Genomic DNA, 15,228 nt, shown 5'->3' with positions numbered 1-15,228 from the left:
AACCTTCGCTGTGGGAGCAAACGGCCAGCACAGTTCCTTTCCTCTCTGAAAATGATGCTGTGGTCATCCATGGGAAGGAAATGGCATACTTTAGCCTGTTTATTTTAGCCCCCAAACCCCTCCTCTGATTAGCAGCCCATAAAACCCAAGAACAGTCAAGCCCTTGCTTTTCTGTTTGGAAAAAAAAATAGGCATGAAAATAATCAAAGCATAAAACATTGAGATGCTGGTGGAAACTGAAGGGCGGGGGGAAACAAATGGGGATTTGCCAAAGTATTTGGCACTCTGCACTCACGAGTAAACATTAACATTATTCTCAGTTCAGTTCCCTCTTTGGATGTTGCTGAAAAGGCTATTCAAGGAGACAGAGAAACCAGAAAACACCCATGTCAATACAACCAACCTAATAACGCTGCCCCCAGGGGCCAAGAATTGAGCCCAAACTTTCTCTTTGGTGAAAGTAGATTACCCTCTATCGTAAGATCTTCCCCCACCCTCCTATCCTTCTGCAAGTGGATTAAGCCCTGGCTCTGCTGATTGGCCTGGGGACCAAATGGGATAGTTGTTCCATTGATGGCAGAGCCCTCCGTGTTCTCTGCTCTTCACCTGTCCGTCTTTCTTTTTTGGTCATCATATACTTATATTTTGGGTTGAGGGGGGATGTGGTGGCTCGGTAGTTAAAAGACGTGACCTTGTCAGCTGAAAAATGGGCAGCCTGCATTGGAGACCCGAGCACCGCATGACGGGGTGAACTCCCGTTACTTGCTCCATCTAGCAGTTCAAAAGCATGCAAATGCAAGTACCATATTTTTCAGAGTATAAGACACACTGGAGTATAAGACGCAGCAAGGTTTTGAAGAGAAAAATTAAAAAAAAAAGTTTTTGCACTCTACAAACCTCCCAAAAACGGCCCCTTTTTTTCTGTGAAAATGGGCCCGTCCCCCCCCCCCCCAAAAGCATGAATAGCCTTTAGGGAGCTTGCAGAGTACTCCTGCGGGCATGGGGGGCCAAAAATGAGCAAAAAACAGTCAGTTTTTCACAAAAACAGACCCGTTTTTTGAAAATAAAGGGCATGGATAGGCTTTAGGAAGCTTATAGAGTGCTCTTGGGGGTAAAATTTTGCAAAAAAACAGGCCATATTTTGCTCATTTCTGCCCTCCCCAGCCCCTAGGAGCTCTCTAAAAGCTTCCTAGAGGCTATGCACGGCCATTTTGGTGAAGGGGGCAGAGCTTCAGGAGGCCAAAAATGCTGTATTCAGTGTATATGACGCACCCAGATTTTCACCATCTTTTTTTAGGGAAAAAGGTGCGTCTTATACTCAGAAAATTATGGTAGATAAATAGATACCACTTCGGTGGGAAGGTAACAGTGTTCCATGTGGCTTTGCCTTATAGTCAATGCTGGCCACATGACCACAGAAAATGTCTTCTGACAACGTTGGCTCCCTCAGCCAAGAAACGGAGATCAACACTGTCCCCCTAGAGTTGGTCACAACTGGACAGAGGAAACCTTTTACCTTTTTTACTTGTTGTGTTCTTTTTCATTTTTCTTTTTGTTCTATTATCTTACTTCTGTTCACCCTCTTTTCATTTCTTCCTTCTTATTTTTGTGAGCTGCCTAGAGTAGCCCCGCAGTGAGACAGGTGGCAAATAAATTTCACAAATAATAACAACCTCTAGTAAGATCCAGCCTCTGCTACAAACCAATACTGTGAAAGTTGATTAGAGTTTGAGCCACAATCCAGGCAAATGGTTTTCGTGCCTGCGTAAAATTCAGAGAATCCTAAAGAAGGATGCTAGGCAGTCCCACAATATTGATAGCGCCAGGACATCTGATTGTGCTTTAAGAAACAAAACAGATACTTGCAACATGGGGAAAAAAACCCTTTGCTGTACTGTAACTTTTTTTACTGTAACTTTTAAAAGGCATGGAAATGCCCAAGGAGACAAGATAGAAATGTTCTGGGAGAGAAAATGCTTCTCATAGGAAGATCCTAGTAACAGGGCTGTCACCAAGGAGAGGAATTGAGTCCTTGAGAAATTCTTGGATTTCTCCTTTCCCTGGAGCAAAAGGAAACCAATTTGGGGGGTGGGGAGGGGTTACACTCATTTACCCTTTACAGGCTGAGCCCAGGATCCAACATCTGTTTTTCTTCTTACGGCCTTTGCCCTTATAGTAACAGCTTCCACAACAGACCCGTCATGATGTCCCACCCACGATCAAAGTACTTTAGCATTGTCTCATCTTTCTCAGGGGATGGTTCTTCTTGGAGGAAGAGGAGATCAAGTTTAATCAATCATTAATGCCATCTTCATCATCCCCATCATCTTGGATCCTTGGCACCACAACGGAGTGCCTGTTTCAGGCATGTGAGCTTTGCAGCTCTTCTACTTGTAACATGACAACGTTGGGAGACTATCCTCTACCTGCTGGACTCTGTCAACAACTCACCTAGGAAGAGTGGACACCCTGTCAGAGCACATTATGACAATCCAATTGTGGGGAGAGGCAGGTTACCCAAAACATTTTCTAGTTTCAGGAGGCTCAGTGTTACAAAGTTTTCAAACTCTTAAAATGGAACGCGAGAATGACCTTGGGAGACACCAACTGCCTAGACAACAGTCTGATTAATGAAATTTGAGTCCAAAAGGGAGGGTGAAAGAATCTCAGAAAGGACCATCCTTAATTTTTGGGAGAGTTTTTTTGGGGGGGAGGGGAGAGTTTTACTTTTTGGAAGAGAAAGGGATGGACTTGCAAGATTCTGCATCCTTATAATTAAAGCGGGGCTAATATAATTGTGATGATATCTATTTGAATTAGCTTGAGGGCAACACTTCTGGATTATAGAAAATAAGGATAGATTCCTAACAATTGTCTCGATAGCCCAATCTATAGGGGACAGCAAGTACCAGTGGTGCCATACAGCCCTTTGGGTTCAAAGAAAACAGCATGAAGACATCCGTGAGGACCTCTCCTTATCGCCCTGAAGCAACTGTGTCTGTTCCCAGGGCTGCATAGCTCTAGCATGAACCAGAAAAAAATGGGCTTGGCTTTGGGAACTGTAGAACAGGTGAACTGTATACCTTTCCCAACTTCTTCCTTCCAAGTATTGCACAGTCCTTGGTGCTCTCTGTGCTTGGCTGTTTTTCTTGCAGATGTTTCATTACCCAAACTACGTACCGTTAGCAATGCTAGGTAACGTCATCAATTCATCACTTCATCTGCTAGGTTTCACGGAGGATGCCTTGGGAAACTACGACCTCAAGGATGCCCAATTTAGGATAGTCCAACGGCTCGTGGACATTGATTTACAATATCTACGAGCCAGAGCCAATAAAACTTGCTCCCCCCTGACTCTCAACCAAGTTAACAACTATGGATTGAGGATGGCTTCCTATTTTTATACCCTAACTATTCCCAAGTATAGAAGAGCTTTTTCCCTAGCTCGCTTCAATGTCTTGCCCTCAGCACTTCTGGACGGTCGTTACAAGAGGCTCCCGATTAATAAGCGACTGTGCCCTTGTGACAGAGCCGAGGTTGAGACAGTGGAGCATGTCCTATTTTGCCCTATGTATAGCGCGGACAGATCTAGGTTACTGTCTCTTCCTGAAATCGTCCCTCCTGGTCCTGATGGCTGTGATCTGTTTGTGCATTGCCTTGGGGATGTCTCCTTGTACATCACCTCTCAGGTTTCCAGGTTTTTCTTGAGAGCTGTCACCATTAGAGGAGAGAGCTGTAACCTCCCTTAGTTGGGCTTTTGGTGACAGGCTGATGTGTCTCTTTTGTACTGTTCCTGTTTGGTCTGTAACTGTAAATAAAGTATTATTATTATAACTTCATCAATTCTAGACTAGGACTGGCGATGTGAACTAGTTTGGGTAATAAAATATCTACCAGAAAACAACCATGCTCAGAGAGCACCAACCTTATTTCAATCCTGAGCTACACACACCCTCATTTATTGACAGTTCTCATAACTGCCAAGCCTTCCCCAAACTAGAGTGGATGAGAGCTTTGTGTGAAGAGAGCTTCCTGCTACAACAGAATACTATCTTTGGACAAGGATGGTGACCTGAAAGGGGAAAAGAAACTGAATTCAGATCACATCTGCCCTGTAAAGCTTTCCAAAGACAGTTTGGCCCAACCCACAATTGTACGCATATACATACATTCTGGACAGTTTCTTTTATCCAAAAGTCTGCAGAAAGGGACTTCCCAACCCTCTGATGTGATAGACTGTAACTCCCAGAGGCAACCCAATGGATCCAACAAGCACTTAGCTGAGGAAGCCAGTTTATCCTTATCACTCTCCAGCCGTTCGTTGCCACAATCAACAATATATTTACTGGTATCTTGCATCTCTGATTGACGATGATGAAATATTTTGCATTTAGTGCAGGAACACGGTTAGAAGACATTGTCCTTTTAACTGTGGTCTGTTACACAAGTGAACCTTCACCTAGAAACTTTTTAACAGTTGCATTCTTAGCTTCTGGCCAACGTTTGCTCCAAAACAGAGTAGCTTCTACATGCATCACATACAGAGGTCGGTTGCAAATCCCATCACTACCGGTTCCACGTGCGTGTTCGCTCTCTCGTGTGTGTGACACTTCTGCGCGTGCACATTAGCTTCTGTGCATGAGCAGAAGCTTCTGGGCAGGTGGGCAGAGCCTTCCACTGCCACCACTATCGGTTCGCCCGAAAAGGGAGCAACCCACCTCTGATTGCATACTATTTGCATGTCTCTCTAGAACGGATAATGATATGTTTTAGAAGTTGATCTCAACTTGCAACCATTCGTTTAACGCCTGCTTGAAGTCACAGAGCCAGTGAAAAAAGTGACTTATGAACATCGTCACAAAGCTGCAGGATCCCCATGACCAAGGGATCGAAATCCAGGCACCTGGCAACCAGCATGTACTTAACAGCTGTTTCATCATCCTGGGGTCACGCAACTATTTGCTTAACCACCACATGGTTCGCTTAACAACTGCAACGATCTGCTTAACAACCGTGGCAACAAAAAGGTTGCAAAACTGAGTGTGATTCACTTACCACCTGCCTTGCTTAGCAATCTAAATTCTGATTCCAATTTGTGGCCGTGAGTCGACTGACTTGTGTCTCTGACACCCCACAATCATCTTAGATTAGAAAGGCACCTATCTGAAACCCAGGTAGAGTCACAGACCCCCTGCCAAGACAGAAGCAGTTCCTACAAATTAGATAGTTCCAGTCCTTTTTAAAAGCAACAACTCAAGATTATTTTGTCATCATAACTGGGTACCTTAGCATAAGAATTAAGATTGTGTTTCATTCCTTCATTAATGCACATCTTTCCCTGCTAAGTGATGTGGACACATGATGTCATGCTTTATGACTACATCGTTTAGTGACATAAACCCCAGGACTAATTATCATTGTTAAGGGAGGACTGCTTGCAAATTCAAAGGAAAAGAAGAAGCATTTACTCCATTCTTAGTATTCCACAATATCAGGAAGTCTGTAAGTAAATCATCCATTCATCCTCAAGGTTCATTCTTGGAAGCTACCCAACCACCTCTGAAAAGTCAGGCGTGGTAAAGAGTTGTATAGCTCTCATGTAACAGCACCAAAATGAAACAGGATTGAATAACCTGATTGAATATCCTGATTTTGAGGTTGAGCATATGAATGACTGGGAAAAATCAGTATAGCTCTCATGTAATAGCACCAAAATTAAACAGGATTGAATAACCTGATTGAATATCCTGATTTTGAGGTTGAGCAAATGAATGACTGGGAAAAACCAGTTCAAGGAAAACAGATGAATGATTGAGACAAATAGGAAGATTTACAAAGCAGACAAGAAATCCGCTCATTGGCACTTCACTTCAAAGTCCTTGAGCCTGGGCAGGCTGGATCTCAAAATTTTTAAAACCAGATTAATTCAACAATCACGGGATAAGGGATTGTCTACCCACTGTATTATTAATTTAACAGTAACAATAAAATTGTCTTATAATCAATTATGAAGCTTGGTCATTTATTTATTAGATGTCTAAACCACTGCAATCAGAAGACCCTCAGCAATGTGTACAGCAAAACAAAAGTCATGAAATTGGATCGGGTGATGTGGGTGCCTCAACTTATGACTGTCATGAGTTACAACAGAAATTCCAGGCTTCATTACAATCATAAATCAAGGAGCAGAATGTGCTCCTGAAGGAAATAAATTTGAACAAAGGGAAAAAATACAATTGTACATACACCTCAACTTCTCACAGATTTACAAAAGACTTGAAAATCTTAAAGGCAAAACAGGTGAATTATCAGCCTCAGAGATTCATGCCATATAACTGGTTAGTAACTTCATGCAACATGTTATTGTTTATTTCAAGTGTAAATAGTTTCCCCCAACAACCGACACCAGTGCATTAAATAAATAAAATGTTCTCTGAAAGAGAAATCATTCATGTTGGTTTGAAATCACAAATTCAAGATAGTTCCAATTCTCACTATGATTAACTGCTTTTTGCATCGCAGCTTAAATACCCCCCCCCAATGAAAACCAATCATTTCAAATTCTAACCATTTCTGTGATATCTTTTGTCTATTAATTTCAGTTAATTCTAGATAGTCCTCTTCTCCCTCTTACAGTGTTTGCGAGCTATCTACTTCTCAGGCAATCTTGGGGTTGTTGACAATTAACGCTGCCTGTAAAATGTGCAAAATGAACTACATATTAAGATCAGTTTTTCTTTTTTAAAAATGCAGAAAAAGTGTAACACTGTGAAGCAGTATATAAGTCTAAGTGCTATTGCTAATTCCAAGTTGCTTCTCCTCTTTGAGTTTCCAACCATTATTTCTTGTCCTGCCCTCTGGTGCTTTGGGGAATAATTTCACCGCCTCTTCTTTGTGGCAGCCCCTCAAATACTGAAATATTATTATCATGTCCCCCCTAATTCTTCTTTTCTTTAGAATACGTTCTTTAAATTTCAGATTTTGACTGATTTTCCCCAGCATGATTCCGGTACCACAGATGGAAAAAGGACCCCAGATCATTCCAGCCTGCTCTTGTTCTCCATAGTGAGGGAGGAGTATCCAGGATGGGTTGAGCTTCTCCTCTCATCGATTGGGCTGAGTCAGATAAGGTCTTTGGGCCACGCCCTGGTCACCAGGTACCACCCAGTTATCGACTCAGTCCCTCAATGGGCGGCTGTGATCATCCAAATCTCCTGGAAAATTTTTTAAAAAGGATTGAACTTATTGTTAACTGGATTACATTCGCTGCCTCCCTGCCTGAGTGAGTAACTGGCTCTTGGCTGATTCCCTGGCCGGAAAGAGAGAGAGAGCATGTGCAGCAAGCCTTTCAGGGCAACGCGCAGCACAGGTCATAAAGAGAGACCTAGGGCACTAATCAAGACTGTGGGTGAGGGGAAGCTCCCCTGGAAGCCCCGGGAAGGCAGTCACATTGGAGAGGCTCAGCCGGTGCCAGAGCGCTCCACCGCTCCCCCCAGGGGGCCGAGCAGCGAACAGCAACGTTTTTAAATGCAGCGAAGTGCCCGCGCCTGCCTGCGAGAGATAGCGTCCCACAGTAGCTCGCAATGCTCGGAAGAGAGCAGAGGAAGCGAGAGAGAGCGCTCTCCAGCGGCAGCCACACGGCAGCCCCAAAGGCACAAGCCGCTTCCTCGTGTTCCCAGGGAGAGGAACTTTTTGAATTTGGAGCCGGTGGCCATTTTGGAACCACGTAATCGAAGATGGCGGTGCCCAGCAGCACAGAGGATGCCAGCAGGACTCAACCCTCCAGCCCAGCAGCCAGGAGCCCCACCGAGGAGCAGAGGAGCAGTTAACCAGGTTGGAGACTGCTGCAGAGGCTGCTAAGGGAAGAGGAGGAGGCAAGGCAAAGGCAAAGAGAAAGCACGTCTCCTCCAAGGGGGCCAAAGAAGCAGGCTGCAGCTCCAAGCCCCCAAAGCCTGGCTCCAAATACGAAAGACGGAGGCACCGAGCCTTGGAACGCATTTGCCACAAGGCCAGCAGCAAGAGGGCTACCCCTGGCCAGGAACCAGGGGAAGGATTTCCAGGGATTCTTTCTCCTGGCAGGACTGCAGATGGGAGAAACCCCCCCCCCACAGGTGAGGATTCCCTTTGATACTTCGGGCATCTGGGGGGGGCTGCACAAGGATGGCAATCACCCCCACGTCCCACAGCAGCGGGACCCTCCCCACGGCCCTTCCCGTCCACACCTGTTGGCACAGGGGCGGGAATACCACCCACATCAGGGATGCCCAACTCCCAGGATATGATGATGCGGGCCTTCCAGCAGTGCATGGCAGCAGCCTTTCAGCAGCCCCAGATGCAGCCCTAGGCAGCCCCAGTGCCTAGGGTCTCGGAAGGGCTAGAGACTCAGGAGGAAGGTTTTCCAGAATCACCTGCCTTCTCCCAGGGGAACAGCGATTCGGATTCTGAAGAGGGAGAAAGCAGAGAGGATAGACTCTCTGAGGATGAAGGCATGCCTCCTCCCAAACCTACCTTCTCCGGATTGTTCCAGCCCTCTTCGTACAAATCCCTTCTGTTCAAGGCCAAGACATCTGCCAAGCTTGGCAACAGGCCAACAGAAGCCTCGGTACAACCCCAGGGGTTTTCAGCGGAAAACATTTTCGAGGAGCAGGTCTTTGAGGCAGACACGGTGCCCACACCCAAGTCTTTCCTAGACATGATCAAGCGGCAATGGGCCTCTCCCACGGCAGGCCCCATGCCCACTTCCACGACAAGACCTTCTTCAACGTGGACAGGGACATGGCCCAGGTGCTTTTGCAACACACCATCGACGCGCCTGTCACGGCCTGGCATACGCCTACTAACATGCCAGGGGAACCAGAGGATGCCTTGAAGGCAGAAGACAAAAAAGTTGATCTCACCTTACAGAGGACGCATCAAGCAGTGGCCTGGGCAGTGAGAGCAGCCACCACCACCTCCTTCTTCTTCAACTGGTCTTCTCTGCTGTGGCTGCAAGACCTGCAGCAGTGACTCCCCATTTCGGATGGCAGGGCTCACCAAGACATCAACAAGTTGGTGGCCGCCACCCAATTCTCCTCAGATGCTACCTTAGCTGCAGCCAAGTTTGCCTCCAGGGCAATCGCCTCATCTGTGGCATCTCGCAGGCTGCTTTGGCTGAAGCTGTGGCACGCGGACGTACACCGCAAATGGCACCTGGCATCACCCCCCCTTCACAGGAGAATCCCTCTTTGGAGCAGCCCTTGACCCATTCCTGGTAGAGAACAAGGACAAGCGGAAGGTGCTCCCCACCGTTCACAAGAAGCTCAACTTCAGGGCGGTGCCATACCCTAGACGCCCCAACTCCCGGGGGCAGGATTTCGGGTCCTCCTTCCAGGGTCAGGATTCCTTCCGGAGGTCGGAGTTTGGGTACTCGGGCCCCAGGCGATCAAAAACTTAAGAGACACAGTTCGCAAGGGTTCAAAAGGAGGGCCTATCAGAGCGTCCAACATCTTATGCAAGTCTCAGGAGGGGTACCTGTGTACCGTGGGTGGCTTAAGATTGGATGCCCCCTTGAGGAATCGCCTGACCATAAGGTGGTGAGTCAAGGTCTGAGACCTACCGCACAGAAGTACCGATGAGACAGCTCGATACTGGAAGTGGTGCCCTAGTTAGCAGAACCTGAGATGTTTACGGTGTTCCGGGGCTATGGGTATATGCAGGTAGGCCTCTGTGAGGTCTATGGAGGTGGGAAAATCTCCCTGCCTAATCCCTTCCAGGATGGAATGCAGTGAATGCATCTTAAACCTCCGATAGCGGATGAAACGGTTCAGGCGTTTCAAGTCAAGAATCGCTCTCCAGCCGCCCGAGGCCTTAGGAATTACAAAGAGAATGGAGTAATACCCCTGGCCTTGCTGCTCTAGAGGCACTGGCTGGATGGCCCTGATGTCTAATAATAATAACCAGGTACCACCCACTAATAACTGGGTGGTACCTGGTGACCAGGGCGTGGCCCAAAAAGCTTATCTGACTCAGCCCAATCAATGAGAGGACAAGGTCAACCCATCCTGGATACTCCTCCCCCAGTATGAGAAGAGGCGTATCAGGTAAGTACCAACATCCTTTCTCAATACAGGCTGCATTCACAGCAAGGGGCGTTTCTTTTGCACCAGCTGCAACAGATCAATAGCGCAGTAATTCATACAGGGATGGTCAGTAGGCTTTACTGATGCATATTTAGCAAGCCGTACACTCAGCTCTAGTTATCAACAGCATCCACCGTAGAATGTACTTGCTGGGGGAAAGAGGGAGGGACTGTGTGCACAAAACAGCTTGCTCTGTTTCGTAAACAGAGCATAATTGGGCTGTCCTGAACTAGGCAGGAAGGATTGCGGGAAGGGAGTAGGGGAAGGGGCCCAAGGTATCAGGCATTGAGGGAACCTCAGAAGGGACAGAAGATGGAGAGAGAAAGGAAGCAGATGGGCCAGCAGGGGAGGGGAGGGGAGGGGAGATGCAAACCAGCTTCTCCTATTTGGCAGCATATATTTTTTTTCTTGCTGACCTAAAAAAGTCTAGCAGCACGAAAAAATATGAAGGTTTATTCTGAACCAAGTTTCCCCTATTTTGTGCATCTTGCGCTAGAGAGTTACAGATCTGCATTGTCAACTAATACAAAATAACCGGTCCATATTTCTCCAATAAAACAGTGTTACGTGTAGTCCTCAACTTACAACAGTTCCTTTAGTGACTTTCAAAGTGACAATGGCACCCCAAAAAAGTGACTAGTGACCATTTTTCACGCTTATAACCTCTGTAGCATCCCCATGATCATGTGATCGAAATTCAGGGGCTTGGCAATTGTCCCAAGGTCACGTGATCTCCTTTTGCGACCTTTGGGCAAGCAGACTCAACGAGGAATCCAGTTTCCGCTTAACAACCATGTTTCTAAATCATCAACTGCCAATGGGTGCGCCAACTGTGGCAAGAAAGGTCGTAAAATGGGGGGCAAACCTCACTTAACAAATGTCTCACTTTTACAACAGAAACTTTGGGCTCAATTGTGGTCGTAAGTCGAGGACTAGCTGTACAGCTACGTAGAATGTGTGATTCCAAGCAAGGTTTTGGTGGCACGTGCATTGCTAAGAAAACACGCTACCTATCTGTGGGATATTACTCAAACCACAGTCTCTCTTTGAAAGTTGCAGGCTGAAGTTCCCAGAGGTTTTGCTTCCAGGAACAAAATCTAGATCCATCTGCATACAAGGCAGGCCCTTTATCATCTTAAGTATTATCCGTCCTCAAGAAAAAGCAAAGTCAAATCTTTGGTCTTAGGTGTGTTACCTTCAAGGAAAAAGCCCAATTTCCCTTCTTAGAAAGCCCAAGATGATTAGATAACACAGCTTCCCCTCCCACAGAAACCGTCACTGTTTCTGCATTGGTTGCATGCTTCCAGAAATATATCATTAAAAAGGAACTAGAAATCATTCTCCATTTTCATGCTATACATTTCTCTGCAGCAAGAATGCAGGGCTTGGTAACACAATGTGCTCACACTAATAGCGGCATCTATTCAGAAAAGCACAATGCGTGGTTAATTGTCCAGGTTTAACAGCCACTGGTGATTTCTTTAAAATGCAATAACTCAAGGAGTGAAAGGTCATGTTACGCACTGCATGCAACGTGTATTATAATGCATGTAGGTATGCATTCACATACACATGCAATGTGCTGGGTTGACCAGAGAACTCATCTGCACATTCATCAAAATACTTACATCTTTTTTTTTAATGTTTATAAACATACCTAAAGAGCGTTGCTCCTAATTTGTGAAAATTAATACAATTCTTAAAGCAGCCACCTCTTTTCCAGACTCCAGTAAATAAGTTAAAAAGTTGGGCTGCTTTAATGAATGAAGAAGAGGTACTATGCCATGTGCGAACCAAAGCCTATCTTCCAAATTATTTTCAAAACATGCAATTCCAAAACTATAGGAAAGAGACATGTCAACAATGTTTAGCATCCCTTCAAAAACTACCCTGATTCTAACCATATAATACCTAGCTAAAAGAAGATGAGTGCCCCAGCAACCATTAAGCGAGATTCAAGACGCTTCAGTAAACTTCCAGGATATTCTCTCTAGGCCCAACAGCAGGAAAAGATTTAACTATCCCAGGAATGCAGCATTTCCACTGTGCTCTCATTAGCAATGGTAATGGGGGCTCAGAACTTGTTCTTACCTTCCGCTACATCATCGTCCACAGCGCCTTTCACCTGAGAAAAACACCACTGAATGTCATTCCCGCCACCGCCAGCTCCTAGAAACAGAACAGAAGTTAAATCAACGTAATTCCACACCCGTCGTATGAAATTTGGCTGCACGGTTTTATCATTCCACTCTGATACAGTGCAGCGAATGACGCTGCAAAGGCAAACTCTACACACCCACAAGGATATTCTCAGCACAGATTGAAGCCCACAGATAACCTCCTCGCAAACCATTCTCCTCCGCCACCTGCCAACTAAGCATTGGATTCGAATTAGCCCAGAGCAAATATATCCATCCGGCCCAGAATCACTGCAATTTCTCAGCTAATTCTTAAGCCGCTTCCAAAGCTACATTCCTGAATGCATTCCCAAAATCACACCACAATTGCAAGAAATTACCTCGGGATGTCTTCTAGAATCCTCTGAAAAAATGCAGTGCTTCCTTGCCTTAACAAACAAAATTTATTTTCTACATTAAATCCTCTCCCGCCCCTAACCTGGCTACATTTTTTCCCCACACTGTATTTAAGAACAATAAATCAACATTCTCATTAGCAGGAGCACCAGCAGCAAACTTCATCACCTAAAGAAAAAAACAGCAACAGAAACCTACGCCAAGAACCTTTCCTGTGTGCATAATAAAGAAATAAAACATGATTTAAAAAAAAATACAAAGCAGAAGTATAACCTCAAGAGCTTGAGGAGCTTGTCTGGCTGCTTTAAAGTTACAAGTTAAGTTTCAAACTACCGTAAAAGACGGATCGGAGAGAAAATTTCAGGAACATTTCTGCCTAGGCGGAAGACAATGAATCACTTGAACCTTGCCGCCAAGGCATGTACAAAACACAGTGCAGACACCACCCATTTCTTCTTCATGTCATTTGAAGTCAGTCATTTGGGTTGGGTTCATACAGGAAAGAGACTATGAAGAATTACAAGCTGGTAGCTTCTAGTTCCTGAAAAAAGGGCTGTCAAAATGGAGCCCTTTCTTTTCACGCCGCCCCCCCACCCCACTCCAAACCAAATGCAAAAAAAAAAAAAAAAACAGTGCGAAGTTTCCCACCCCCCACCCCTCTTTCTCGCTCCCTTTTCTGCTTAAGGCTGAGCTCTACAAGGGAGAACAAAGTTTGAAGCAACTATGTACTCCTTCCTGGCTCAAGAACAGCAGGAGGAACACAGGAAAAGTGGAAACAAAAGTATTCTATTTTAATCTCCCTTCTGTTACAATGTCCTGAATCATTTGACCATATCTGGAAATGGGAAAGGATGTTTAGAGATAGGAATAAATCCATACGCATGTTCAGTATTCCAAATGCATCCCGAAGGAGCAAAAGGCAAGGCCCGTAGCTGAGCTTTGCCCTGAAACCTCAAGGATCTTCTATAAAAAAATAAATGTAAAAGTAGATCTCATTCTCTCTCTCTCCCTCTCTATATATCTATATCTATATCATCTATCATCTATCTATCTATCTATCATCTATCTATCTATCATCTATCTATCTATCTATCTATCTATCATCTATTATCTATCTATCATCTATCTATCTATCATCTATCTATCTATCTATCTATCTATCTATCATCTATCTATCTATCATCTATCTATCTATCTATCATCTATTATCTATCTATCATATATCTATCTATCTATCTATCTATCATATATCTATCATCTATCTATATACACACACACACACTAAAGTAGGCCACCCCCATCCAGCTGTATCTCCCTACATTCCAAGCTCTGCTTCCATTGATGGAAGGGGGGGAAAGGGGGGGAGAACCAGGGGCGGGTGGACGCACAGAGGTGTTGTGGGCACATCAGGGCTGCAAAGCAGTTCTCAATAGGGCCTCTTGTGCTCTATTTCCAAACCTAGAGCAATTAAATCGACTGGGTGTGGGTGAAACAAATTCCAGGCAAAAGGGAGAGAAAAAGGCAGGGGGACAGCAATAGAAGGGAGCTGAGGTTGAAGGCCTCCCGTTGCATTTTCAAGCCACCCCCAAGGTGGGGAAGACCCCCCTCCCTCAAATGAGCAGGAAGAGATGTGGGCTTAACTATCACATGGAAGCTGCTCAAGCTGTCAGCACGTCTCTCCCCCCCCCCACGGGTTGGCACCAAGACTGCACGTCCCTTCCCACGAAAGCGGCTGCATCGGAGGCACGCTGGCTTTGCAAAGGGCCCCCTCCCCCCGTTCGCTTCCCTTCCCGACGCGCCCTCTGCCCTCGGCTTCCCAAACACGGGGCGTGCAAAGCAATCCTGCCGGTCCAGCCCCGAATCCCCGGCCGGGGTGGGGTGGGGAAAGCCTTTCGAGGCTTATCAGCAGGAAAAAGGGAAAGATCAACCTCCCCCCCCCAGGACGGACACACACACCCCGCACACCTCGGTTGGAATCCGCGCCAACTTCTGCCTCTCCCTCGCCAAGGAGCAGCGGCGCCGCTTGACGGGCAGAGGCGAGGAGGGGCATTTTTTTTACAAAATCTCCGTCGGAACGATCCCGGCCATCCCTCAAGGGGATCGAGGCGGTGGGGGAAAGGCGGACCGAAGAGGGGAGCCAGCATTTCAGGAGACCCTCCGAGGCAGCGGGAAGGAAGGGGGGCAAAAAAAAAGCCGACCGGGGCTTTCCGTGAACAAGCAACGGGGGTGAGAGAGAGAGAGAGAGAGAGAGGCGAAAGGAAGCGGCCGAAGCCGCTCCCCGCAGGGCCGGCAGTCGGGCTCTGCAAGAGCGAAGCAGCACTCGCCCACCCGCCCTGCCGGCGCCAGGCGCCAGGCTCCAGTCCCCGGGCAGAGCTCCCTCGCCCCTTTACCTGCCATGCTCGGCGCCCAATGGTTGGCGGTCGGGAGGAAGCGGCCTCTCAGCTTCTCAATCCTCTCGCCGGGCCGGTCTGGGAGAGAACGTGGAGGGAGGATGGCAGCGGATCGCGCCCGCCGGGGAGGGGGGGGAAGGGCAAGGCCGGCTTCGCTTCCAGGGCTTCCCCGCTCTCCGCTTCCTC

General features: G+C 46.6%; 1 protein-coding gene across 2 annotated transcripts in view; it reads right to left on the bottom strand.

Annotated features, from left to right (window-relative positions):
• Positions 1 to 15,213, bottom strand: part of PPP2R2A (protein phosphatase 2 regulatory subunit Balpha) — a 78,065-nt gene extending 62,852 nt beyond the window's left edge. The window contains exons 1-2 of one of the 2 annotated variants that reach the window (XM_081960795.1): positions 15,043 to 15,213; positions 12,210 to 12,287 (exon numbers count right to left, since the gene is read on the bottom strand). In XM_081960795.1, the coding sequence (XP_081816921.1) occupies positions 12,210 to 12,287; positions 15,043 to 15,049 (85 nt within the window). In that variant the 5' untranslated portion in view covers positions 15,050 to 15,213. Of the gene's footprint in view, positions 1 to 12,209; positions 12,288 to 12,985; positions 13,038 to 15,042 lie in introns of those variants that run through there. The other variant, XM_081960794.1, reaches the window with a different exon arrangement.
• Positions 15,214 to 15,228: the final 15 nt, after the last annotated feature.

Source organism: Natrix helvetica, assembly GCF_964273705.1.
Source record: "Natrix helvetica genome assembly, chromosome: 8".
Classification (NCBI taxonomy): Eukaryota; Metazoa; Chordata; class Lepidosauria; order Squamata; family Natricidae; genus Natrix; species Natrix helvetica.
Note: the sequence above shows the minus strand (reverse complement) of the source record. Positions and strands in the feature narration are given on the sequence as shown.